Source organism: Fistularia commersonii, chromosome 23 (genome assembly GCF_037954325.1).
Source record: "Fistularia commersonii isolate RoL2024-O1a breed Wild chromosome 23, RoL_Fcom_v1.0, whole genome shotgun sequence".
NCBI lineage: Eukaryota > Metazoa > Chordata > Actinopteri > Syngnathiformes > Fistulariidae > Fistularia > Fistularia commersonii.
In genome coordinates this window covers 5,417,933-5,430,274 of record NC_141306.1, presented here as the reverse complement: position 1 = coordinate 5,430,274, position 12,342 = coordinate 5,417,933, and the positions used below count along the sequence as shown (strand labels likewise).

Here is a 12,342-nt window from a genome sequence, read left to right as displayed (position 1 = left end):
CCTTTTATTGTGCAGATCCCTACATCCCCTTTTTGTTCCTAACCTTCCACTCTCCTGTTGCCTTGGACAGATATTTCTTGGTCTAATGCACTGTTAAAGCAGGAGCTTTAAGTGTCAGGGATAAAGAGTAAGAACAAAAAACATCCCGTGTTAATTCAAAGAGGAATTTTCAGCATCCTTTCACATTACTGCAAGATCATCTCATGAAATTTGAAAAAAAATCTTTAATCTAGCCGTTACTTATTTAGAATAACTATACAAACCACTCCTGTCAGGAGGTTGCAGTCAATCAGGATCAAAACTACCCCCCACAAAAACAGTTTCTTCCCATTGGCAGCCTGCCTTTGCAATAATGCCCCAGTCTCCCATTGAAACTGTCCCTACCCTCTATTGCACTACTTTGGACAAGTTGCCATTTTGCACAACCAACCACAATTGCCTTGATTCCACATTATTTTTCACTTTATTTAATGCCTGTTACATGTTGTCTATTTTGCACCGTTAATCAAAGCAAATTCCTTGAGGTTGTAAAATCACTTGGCAAATAAAGCAATCCTGACTAAGCTCATCTATTGTCCATTTTTAGGACCTGATTTTTGGGTACTCCAGCAGCAGCTCATTGTGAACGTCAATCATCAATAAAATGTTAAGTTCCTTCTTGATATTTTACAGCATGGACGGCTTAACCTTGTAATTCTGTATAAGGGCTGGGCGAGCCGAAGCAATGTCCCCATTGTGATGACAAAATTGAATTCTGCAGCTGATTAATGACATCTGCCACAACATTACTGACCAATGGATATGTTTTAAAATATTTTGAAAGTGTTTTTCAAATACTTAACTCTCTTAGGGCAAATTTCTGCTGATTTCAGTATGGTATTAACCACCTTTCAGGATATTTCATGCTAATTATCAAGGAGTTTATTATCTTTTCATTTATTTTAATGTTGTGGCGCTATTTTGCTTATTTTTTTTGCATACAAAGTTTTACTAAATTACTCATTATATCTTTACATCATCCTAGAAAAAGTGAATTGGCTATAGAGAACAGTTTGCAAATGATAAAAAACAAAACTATTAACAGCTTTTCAACAGAAAAAACAGATCTATCAGAGACTGATCCACTGTCTGATTGTAGACAGTAAAATTATGAATTACAATTTTCAGTATAAATGTATCCAACAGATGTAACGTGATATGGGTACTGATAGTGCCTGTCCCTAATGGAGACAATAAATAGGCTCATTCTATTGTGCATTGTTTTCGAGCAACATTTATACTTTTGTTAGTCAAGTCATCTTATAAAGAAATTTAGCAACATTCTCAACCGTAACCATGCACACAAAACACAGACTGCAGAATCCAGCAGTTGGGACTTTGTACTGTATTTGATTCATCAGCTGTCCAACCCACTGGCAACTATAGCTTGCGTAATGTCTGCAAGACAGCAAAGAGGAGGGGAAATGCCATGGAGTGTCCTTCCAGTCTGAATAACAGTTTCATGTATGCCGCTGGGCATAACATCTCCCCTCCGCTTGGATTTGGATATACCATACATGAGACAAACGAGATAACATGAACACCTAATCCAATGCTTTTGAGAAAAAAAAAATAGCCCTGCTAGTTGTACAAACACTGTGAAGCTTCTAACAGACACAGTCAACATGAGCTAATACATTTCTGCCAAAACATTATGACCCCCCCTGCCTAATATTGTGTAGGTCCCCCTATTGCCTATAAAAAAGACATCCTGTCAAGGCACGGGTTTGACTAGACCGCTGAAGATATGCTGTAGGTATGCTGTAGTATCAGTCACAGAGGCATAAGCAGCAGATACTTTCTCTGTGGATGTCTTATTTGTCCAACACACTCCACAGAAGCATTGGCCAAAGCTTTACACCTCCTTCTTTTGCCGCATCTTTTCAAGGTTAAGCAACAAACACACATCTGGCCAAAGACATGATATAAATGAAAATACACTGTTTAGACCAGGCCATTCTTCCATTTCTTCAGGGTCCAGTTTTGATGGGGAACAGGAGTCAATATGCTATGTAGCTCCATTCTTAACATTATATTGATGCACTGTGTGCTCTGACATCTTTACATCATGACCAGCATCAACCATTCTGGAAATCTGAGCTAAGATAGCTCCTCTGATCAGAACACAAGGCCCAGCCTTTGCTCCCCGTGCAGTTTACTGAGCCTTGTCCACTGCTAATCCAGTCCTTGGTTCACCAGCCTTTTCTTCCTTGCATTAATAAGTCCTGACCATTACAGTTTTGGGAACGCCCCACAAAAGCTGCAGTTTTGGAGACGCTTCACCAAAGTTGTCTGGCATCTCACTTTGGCCCTTCTTAGTCACTCACATCCTTATGTTGAGTTGTTTGTCCTACTTCCAACATAATCAGTCACTCAGGTCCTTAGGATGGGTTGTTTGTTCCACTTCCAACATAAACAGTACAAAATGTTCACTCACTGCCTCGTATATCCTGACCTCTGACAAGTACCACTGTAAGAATAAAATCATTGCCATTCATTTAACCCCTCAGTGGTCATAATGTTATGGCTGACTGGTGTATACTGAGCCTCACAGAGGGATTTGTTGCACTGGAGTATATTGATCATACAAGTGTTTATAACATCCACTGCTTGAATCTTCTATACATGACACATCGTCTATGTGTGACGTATTTAGAGTTAAAATCATTCAGAAATCAACATAAAAACACAGAAAAGAAAGGCTATGACAACGATAAAAAAAAACAAAACAAGCCAAAATAAATCATAGATGCATCATAAACAGACAGTGTACACTCCTATCAGGCTTAAGAGTGCAGTGCTCCCTGCTCCCTGTCGTCCCTCTCCTCCTCATCCATTTTGCGTCCATGTTTCCGGAAGTATTTGTAGCGCTGGACATACAGCTTTACGAGGTTGCTGACTTTGACAGGGTTGATCTCCCCGGTGCGGCTGTGGCAGATCTGAGACAGTGACATGGCGTGACACAGATTAAATATAATTAAGGTGGAGGTATTCCTTCAAATGCAGTGAGGCTAAACTAACTGGACCTAAATGGTGAAATATATCTATTTGAAGAAAGTGGATGTAGTATTACTTCCACATAAAAATTAACATTTATCATTTGAATGTGAGTGAGGGATACAATCAGAGGTCAAGTCTTATGTCACTGGGTAAAGCAAATTGTCGACCTGAGGTACTGCAGTAACTCTGTCAGCACTCTGGACCTTCTATAGGACCATTATACACAGGATATTCTAACATATCTAACCACATGCATAGTGAAAAAATACGGAGCTTTACATAATGTTCAATTTTTTAAATGTCAACAGAAACAACGTTTTTTGTTTTTTGGCTCTTTCATGTATGCTTTTTGAGAATGATTTCATTCTTTCATTTGAGGTTGAATTTGCCACAAGACCTCAATGGGTCTTTGGCGGGAAGTATCTAGTGAGATCTTCTTTTTTCAACTTGACGTGAAACACAATGATTACAGTCCATATATCCATCTCACAGGTTGATATTACACGGACGAAATAAAAAATCTCAGTTTGACTTCAGTTGTTAATCACAGAAGTCATTTAATTCTGAACTACTACTTTGTGATTCACAAGTGAACCTTGTTGGAAGATTTATCTACTGCCTAAGTCTTTCATAAACAAACACAATATATTTCCAGTGCTCCATTGTTTATACTTCTGTGTGATGAGACTGACCTTATGCACAGCTTTCCTGAGGATATCTTTGTATTCATCCTTGTTGATGTCTTTGCGCTGATAGTAGGGTTTGATAGCAAGCTTCACCTCCTCCACTGCTCGTTCCTGGGTGTGCAGCTTTTTCAGATACTAGGCAAATCAGTGAAGAGATATGTTTAATAAGTGATATATATATATATATATATATATATATATATATGTATATATATATAAACCCAGCGAGAGAAGTTGTGTGTATTTCATGAGGTATCTCTTCATGAATTTTACCTTATCGGGGTCTTTGCCTTCAGTATCCCATCCAGTCTCCACAGAGCTCGCAGTCACTCCAGACAGCCCTACAATAGGAGGAGGAGTCTGTGCACATCCCCCGCCCATGGAGGAGTGCAGGTGAGAGGGTGGTGTTTTGGTGCAACCAACTAGTGGTCGGGAGCTCTGGAGGATGAATTGTGCTGGACTCAGTCCAGTAGGTGGAGGCAGAGAGGGGGGCGGGGGGATCTGCGAGGAGGAGGACGTTGATGAAGCCGAGGTGGGAGCTGCGTGCTGCTGGGATTGGGTCTGATTAGCCTGGGACAGGATCTGTTTTCAAGACAGAAAACAAAGTAAATTAGGATATTAGACCTTGCTAGTTTACACTGGGAAAGTAACCGCAAAACTCGGACGGTGACATCTCAGACCTCTGACTAACGTAATCGTCAATTAATTAAATTGTTTCGTGCCAAGGTCGGCAAAGGATGTGAAAAGGGAAAATGAGACACGCTAACTAAAAGTGCCATGGGAGTGTGTAAACTGTAAGGTTAACAGTCATGCACAGAGAAAAGGGTGCAAATGGAAAAAGGACAAATTGAAAAGCAAATAGTCGTACATGAATGCAAACTCCTGTCAGCTGTTTAGGAGTCTCATGGCAGTGGAATACAGAGTTCTTCAGTCTCGAGGTTCTACATTTCATAATTCTGTATCTCCAGCCTGAGGCTAGAAGTGTCAGCGGTCTGTGCTGGGGGTGGGCGTGGTTCTTAAAGATTGGAGGCAAGTCTTCTGTGGATTTACAATGGTAGATGCTATGCAGAGAGGACAGCAATCTTCTCTGCAGCCTCCACCGCTTGCTGCAGGAGTTTGCGATCCAAAGCAGTGGTGCTACTGGGCTACATGGTGAAGTAGCTGGTCGACAGGGTCACAACACTGGAGCCTTCTGAGAAAATAGCGGGCAGGTGTCTGTGTGACTCCTTCCTGTACTGTTGTAGTGCTGCATGGTTTGCCCACATCTACCTGGGGTCAGCTGTAAAATAAGATGCTGTCCGGCCTCTCAGGTTCTCCAACCAACCACTAGAGAACAACATCCTTTTGTATCTAATGTAATTTGCAGTCAACACTGATGTCAAGAATTAGCAGCAGTTTTAAGAATGGAGTGCTGAAGAATTTGAGAATTCCGTCAAGAAAAAACAAGGCAACCTGAGTTTGACAGTCATGTAAAGGTTAAGGAATTGCTGTACTGGGTAATGGGTTTATTTACTGATACTGTGATGATTTGTATTTGTGTTTGTATAATTATAGGTGCCAGACACTATCACGTTGCAACTAAGTAAACATCTCAGCTGTTCTGGTATATTTTAAATGTTTTTTTCCTGTATAAATAGAAAAAACTCCAAAGTAAAAATACAAAAAAAAAACCCAAACAAAACAAACAACAACAATGCAAACCATCAGAAAAGACTCTTTTAACAAAACAGGGCATATGGGTTTATGTATATACAGTACTTATTAAAACAATACAAATCTGGAAAAATTCAGATGCTGTTATGTCCGGACAATGATAATGAAACCAGCAAGGGCCCCTTTCAGGTTCTCTAACAAATAAAACCTGTCAAAAAAGGAACCGTCTCTCGTGGTGGCCTGAGGAGACAGACAGCTGTAACAGACAGAAAGAGCCTCAGACTCACCTGACTGGTTGCCTGGATGAACTCTTGTGCTTTCGCTCTGCTGGCAATATTTGCCTCCTCCATTTTGAAGAGCAGAGCAGTTACTGCGAGGGAGAGGGATAGAGGCCATTACTGAAAGTGGCAGGATAGAGTTGTGCAACGGAAAAGCAATACAGTATATACTTTGCACATAGAATGCAAAGGGGCTAGGGGGAAAAGTCTCTGTTTCTTATGTACACCTAATCTAAGTTTTTTAACTACGGTTTGGAAATTCAGACAATCCAGACAAGAAAAACATATTAACTGTGTCTTTGGCACATACATTTTCAATTACTGATAATTTCTATCAAACCAATAGGATCCCTGCTTTGAGAACCCCAGTTCTAGAGTCTCTCTTTTTCTATATTTTATCTTTCTATGAGCAACAAGACAGTTCATTTTAACTTGACCAACAGCAACATGCTGGTCATATGGACTTCTTCACAGTAGAGCTTGGTGGTTTACAGAGGTAAGACTGTCTCAATTTTCCATTAGGTATGAATTCATGTAAAACTATCTTTTGATGGGTGACACATCAAACTATATGCCACAAGAATAAACACACCGCAATTTAGTCTAACAAAACAAGATGCCACCGCAAGAAATTATAACTCAAACATGTGTAACTATTGTAAATATTTGTGAAATTTCTCTGCCAATCGGCCTCCTGAATACAGACAGCTCTGTGACCTCCAAGTAACAATCTACTAGGAGCTGGGAGAGATAGATGTAAGTTGGAGATGCATCAGCAGAAAATGCGGCAGAGAAGAGCAACACCCTCCATGTGGAGGTTCTTCACATTTAGAAACTGTGAAAATGATTTGTTGTTTGTTTAAAAAAAATACGGTAAAAACAATTTTTGTTCACATTACATAGGAACCTCTGGGAATTATGAGGTGAAGGCATTTTTTCAACATGTTGAACTTCCGCAGTGGAAACTTACATGCTAGGACTCCTCCAGTTGTACAGTCTACTCCTGTCTGCAGACTCCAGGGGAGAGCAGGTGCCGTTGGAGGAGGAGGGGGAGGAGGAGGTAGCTTGCTGGCAGATGAAGAGGACACCGAAGAGGAGGAGGGGTCCGATGAGGAAAGAGGCAGGGAGAGCGAAGTAAGTCCGCACCCAACCGAGGAGGACGAGCATGGGGGTGAGGCCAGAGATTTAGGGGCATCATCCGGAGGAGGGGGTTTGGCAGTGGGGCTGGTCAAGGCGATGTTGTGGCCAGCTCCCTGGGGGAGGGACAGACTGGACGGACTCGGCGGGGGTATCGTGGGGCTGGTCTGTGTGGGACAGTCTTCCGCCAGGAACGATGGCTCGGGAGTCTTGCAGCTACTGTCCACAGTCTGTGAGTCTGGGGAGGACTCCCTTGTGTCCCGCATGGGAACCATTGACGGCGGGGGTGTGTGCGGTGGCGAGGAGGAGGGTGGAAGCACACTGGTAAACGATGAGGAAGAGGAGGAAGATGAAGAGGAAGAGGAAGGTGCAGGGCCAGCCTGGCCAGTGTGAGGACTGACAGATTTGCTTCCATCTCCACCTGTTGACAGACCCTCCAGGGACGCTCCAACCCAGGCTTCAGGTGCGGCAGTTGTTTTGGTACCATCGACAGCGGTCAGCCCCGCGGCTCCGCCTTTCTCACGATTTTTCTTTACGAGGCGGCGGCGGCGCTTGGTGGCCAAAGATGATGAGGGGGAGGAAGCGGAAGAAGACGTGGACGTGATGGAGCCGGGTTTCGTCTTCTTGGATTTCAGTCCGGCAGGACTGGTCAAGGAGCATGCCGGTGCACCCAAGCTGTTTCGTTTGCTCATACTGGCCAGCTCCTTGCTCCGGGCTCCCACAGACAGCGGCTCAGAGCAAGGTTTGAGGAACGGCGACCTGCTTTCATTGTCCCTGCAGAAGACTACTGCAATTGAGCCGCCCACCACGCCACTCCCCGCACTGCCTCCTGCACCCCCTGGTCCCAGGAGGTCCATACCCAGCTTCCCAGAGCCGACCGAGGCTCCGGTAGTGCTACTCACACCCTCACGCACCAACACAGAAACTTTGGACTGGAGTTTACCTTTCCGGCTGCTGCTGCTCTCTTTTTTAGTTTTGCCAGAGCGACTCAAATCTTTTCGGTTGCCCTTGTCCCACTCTTTGTCTTTTTCAATCTTCCTGGTTCTCTTCACTGAGGGGGGTGCAGGTGGGACGGGGGCAGGATCCGAGGAGACTGACAGCGAGGAAAGACATTTGCTTTTGGTTCTATTCGATGATGAGGAGGACGACGACGACTGGCCCATTTTTTTCACCGTGCGAACTTTCTTTTTTGGGCGGTGTCTTCCAGTCTTAGGGGTGGTTTTAGGTTTGGGGCTAGGGACAGGTGGTTCTGGGGGCAGGGCTGGGGGAGGCGTATCCTCCAGCGACGGGTAATCTGAGTCCAAAGCTTCACCGTCCAAAGACAACATGTCTATTTCCAATTTATCAGAATAGTGATCCGACTCATAGTTGTGGTACCTCTGCGGCGACACCGATGGTGACCGACTGTGGCAGCTCCTTCGGTCCTCCTCCTCCCCGGCCGCATGCCATTTTCTTTTCTTCTTTCTTTTGTGCGGCTTGTCGGGATCTTGCTTAGGGCGACACGGCGAGGCTTGGGTGAGTCTCGGAGAGCCCGGTACCGTGGTGGTGGTCGTGGTGGTGGTGACTGTGATGGTTCGCTTGATGGCAAATAGGTCAGAACCATTGAGGTCTTGAATGGACGGCGGGACAACTGGACGGCCGTCGCGGCGAAGGTCCCTGTCGTGCTGCCTGTCTCTGTCCCCCTCTCTTTTCTCTCTGCTTCTTCTGGACCTCTTTGACACCACCAGCTCTTTGCTGCTTGAACGTTGCCTTCCCTTCCTTTCTCTTTCATCTTTTCTAGAACTCGAACCTCGATCTTTTTCATCTCTTCTATGGCTACTGACGTGGTCTCTATCTCTATGTCTGTCTTGCTCTTTTCCTCTGTCCTTTTGCCTTTCCCTCTCCCTCTCCCTGTCTCTGTCTCGTTCGCGATCTCTATCTCGATCTCTGTCCTTCTCCCTCTCTATCCCTCTATCTCTACCTCTATCCCGGTCTCGCTCTCTTTCCCTCTCTCGTTGTCGTTCCTCAGATGGGCTTGAGAGTGAGCTTCTGGTTGGGCCTCTCCTCCTGGACGAGTTGTGGGGGTGTGCGGCTTCTGGGCTGCTGTGCCGTCTTTTCTTTCTCTTCTGACTACTACTCCTGCTGCTCCTTCTGCCTTTACTCTCCTTGCTGCTTTTGCGCCCTTGCTCGTTTTCTTTGCTCCTCTCACGGCCACCTTCTTTGTCCTTCCTTCTCTTCTTCCTTCTCTCCTCCTTCTCTCTTGCTTTCCTGTCCTTGCTTTTCCGTCTGTCCCTGTCCTTAGAACCCTTCGAGGATTTGCGGCTCTTGCTGCCTTGCTCTTCGGGAGCTACAAGAGGGGGAGACGGTGGTGAGGATGCGGCAGGATGAGACGGGGGAGGTGGTGGGTGAGCTGAGAGGGGGGAGGAAGCAGGAAAGGAGAGGTATCTTTCCTTCCGCCTGCTGACCAGCTTCCTTCTCAGATCCTCCACTCCGACCTCAGGCTCATCTTCGGGCTCTCTCTCCACTTCCCAGTTGCCCTCGGCACACACCGACACGAAGCCGTCTCCATCTAGTACGCGGAGAATGCGTTCTGGCTTTGGATCAAAGAAGGAGATGGGGGGAGACAGGTTTTCAACAGTTGGTCTCTTGACTCCGTCTCTGTCGGCAATGGCAACTATTTCTCCCTCCTCAATCTCAGAGCGGTTGGAGTCAGTACTGTCCCTTCGCTCTCGAATTTTGTTGGAGCTACAGTCAACTCTCCTCCTGAGAGGAAGTTGAGGAGCCACAGAAGGGCTCGGTGGATCTGTGAGGGTGTCAGTTGAATCTGGAGGCTCTTCTTCTTTCTCCTCAGAATTTTCTCTCTCAGAATCTCCCTGAGTTTCCTTCTCTCTTCCTATTCTGCCCATCCCATCGTCGTCATCCTCATCCTCCTCGTCATCCGATGCGGGGGAGCCAGTGGGTTCGAAGGGGTCATACTTTTCTCCTTCCTCGTCGGTCATCCTTCCTCCCTTGTCCCCGTCAGTTGGATGGAAAGGATCATAAATCTCTTTCTTCATACCCTCCTCGCAGTCAACGCCTGATTTCACTGACATATGCAAGAAGGAATTTGCAGAGTTGGCGTTGGATGTACCCCCAGATAATGAAGTGGAGGACACCCTGGCAACCTCAGTGACCCGAGTCTGACCTTTAACATTGTTCTGACGAACCGATGAGCTAGCGCAGACAGAAGAAGAAGTGGACAAAGGCGAAGAAGGATCCGATGAGGGAGATGACTGCGATAGGGAAGGTGAGGGCGGCGGAGGGCTCCTCGCGATCTTTCTCACACCACTAGGTGAAGAGGAGGCAACGGGCCTCCTTTTGAAGGCTGACGCTGGTGTCAAGTCCATGGGCCAGGGACGGCTGGACATGCAGCTCAGACGGTGAGCTCTGGCGATTCAAAGCCTCACTTGAATTATGGATTCCAGAGATTGATCCTAGAAGAGAGGACAGTGGAATTAACTCAGAATAGAAGACTGACAGAAGATGTTGTGACGACCAAGACAAAATGACTCCATGATGCAATAATTTCAAAGACAATGATCTATTTCAGGCTCATGTAGTCCTACTAAACTATATTCTAAAAAGAAAAATTGTTGATAGAATTGACACCTTGTTGGATATCTTTGAACGTAAAAACAAATGTGTTACGACACACAAAACTCACAGCCAGGTATGACTGATGTCACAAAGCTATCAGTTCAATAAAATCATGGTATTTGTGGAGAAATTTAAAGGTTTCATCATGAGGTTTCATTTACAATTTCTGATGAGTTTTGAAATCATTTCTCTCATCATGGCTACTAAATTCAAAAACATAATGCTGAAAAGGGAACTGTAGGGCCAAAAACGTTTTAGTCACTTTTAGATGATTTTTTTTCAACCACTTTTACTTTTCACTGCAGGCTTAGAAGTAACATCTCAGTAAAGCTGGACAGAGATCTGCTGCCCCCTTTTGTGTTCTGATGGTTTCAGCTTCTTCATCCTGGTCAGTCGGTAGAAAGCAGCAGACATGAATCAGCTGAATTTCTACCAACATGTTAATAAGGAACAAAGGGTTTTTTTTTACTCTGCTGCTGACCGTGTCCTGTCTTTATCTCTTAGGGCAGAGGTGTGATGATAAATCATGCTCCATCAGTGTTTGGACAACAAATCCAGCAATTGGATTTGCACTGGCATGACTGCTTTTGCTTTTCCTTGTCATCCTACCTGTGATTCCAAGTCACCATTTGTACGCTTAACACCCAAACATGACAGCAATTATATTTCTGTTGGGATATGTGAAATTCATTTTTTCTTATAAGATTTTAGTGAGTGGGCATGCATCTAATTGATGGGGTTAAAAATCTATTTATCGCTACAAGTCAATTGAAAGTTCAGAATGGTTGCATGGATCGAATAATTTTAAAAATAAGTCATTGGTAAACTATACGTTGAGATGACACCAGATTTTCACCTTAGTGGTGGGCGACCGCATCAGTTGTGACATTACAGGTATACCATGCTATTTTCTTTAATTTTCCAGTCTTTTGCTTCACATGCTCATTTAGATGACTTTATAATATCACGTTACCTCCGAGTGATCACATTCGCATTCGATGGAAATCATTTAAAAGCCTTTTGTTTACATGTTATTGATACTTTGGAATAATAGTCGTAGAGTTAACTGAATCTATTTAGAGATAGCACCAAAAGGACCCTCCGTGGATGTGCAGTAGTGGATTATTCATGGCCCGGTGCTGTCAGTCCGCAGAAATGACTGGTTTTGGAGAGATTCCTGCTGCAATGATGTTCCGGCACAAGGTAGCTAGCTAGCGGGCTAATTAGCTGGCTAAATGTAGCCAGGGGAGCTGTTTGCTTGTCCTACCTTCGGTCCGGTTCAGCGCAGTTTCAAGTCCGAGCGCCCGACGTGCGTTTACTGGAGTCGCATTTAAGACATCAGACCTCAGGTTAAAATACAGTATCAAAAGCTTTTTTTTTGGCCGTTTTAAAAGCGCAACAGAAGCCCCATTCCAACAATCGCCGCCATTTTCCTTTTCCTCAAGCCGAACGGCAAAGGATGACGGGAAGCATAGTTTTTTTTTCTATATATATTTTTCAAATCAACTTTCCGCACTGGAATCGCATTATCATAAACATCACTAATTTCAAAAGTACTCTTAACAACATCGACAGGCGGCGTGGTATCTGTCCAGCTGTATGTATTCAAAAACATGCGTTGGCGAGTGCATGTCTGCGAGTCAACAGTTGCATCAAGGCTTTCCTGAGGAAGGTGAACATCTGGATGTGGATACCGCTGTTCCTGTTTGCTCCAGGCTCCATCGCTGCAACTTGGACAGAAGAGCCAGCCAGGATGTACCGTGGGCAGCGAGGATGTTAAACAATGAAACTGATTCTGCTACATTGAGAAGGATGTTTTGTTTCCCATTCAGTGCTGAAAACGAACATTGCTGAATGCAAATTGGAGGCCATTAGTGGGAAAAAAAAAACACAAAACATACCATTGGTGTTGGAAAGACAGATTTCGCTGTTTG

At 44.6% G+C, this 12,342-nt stretch overlaps 1 protein-coding gene across 1 annotated transcript; it reads right to left on the bottom strand.

The window, feature by feature from the left end:
- Positions 1–440: 440 nt before the first annotated feature.
- scaf1 (SR-related CTD-associated factor 1) lies at positions 441–11,844 on the bottom strand. The gene is made up of 6 exons (XM_086170613.1): positions 11,676–11,844; positions 6,627–10,245; positions 5,666–5,748; positions 3,999–4,307; positions 3,732–3,860; positions 441–2,978 (listed from the first exon to the last, which is right to left on the bottom strand). The coding sequence occupies exons 2-6, from the start codon at positions 10,177–10,179 to the stop codon at positions 2,826–2,828; spliced, it is 4,227 nt and encodes a 1,408-aa protein (XP_086026739.1). The 5' UTR covers positions 10,180–10,245; positions 11,676–11,844; the 3' UTR covers positions 441–2,825.
- Between the last annotated feature and the right edge of the window lie 498 nt (positions 11,845–12,342).

Coding starts and splice junctions, on each gene's coding strand:
- scaf1 (XM_086170613.1), bottom strand. CDS start 10,179: ATGTCCAGCCGTCCCTGGCCCATGGACTTGACACCAGCGTCAGCCTTC. Junction 3,861..3,998: donor AAGGCAAAGACCCCGATAAG/GTAAAATTCATG, acceptor TGATTTGCCTAG/TATCTGAAAAAGCTGCACAC. Junction 2,979..3,731: donor TCAGGAAAGCTGTGCATAAG/GTCAGTCTCATC, acceptor TCACTGTCTCAG/ATCTGCCACAGCCGCACCGG.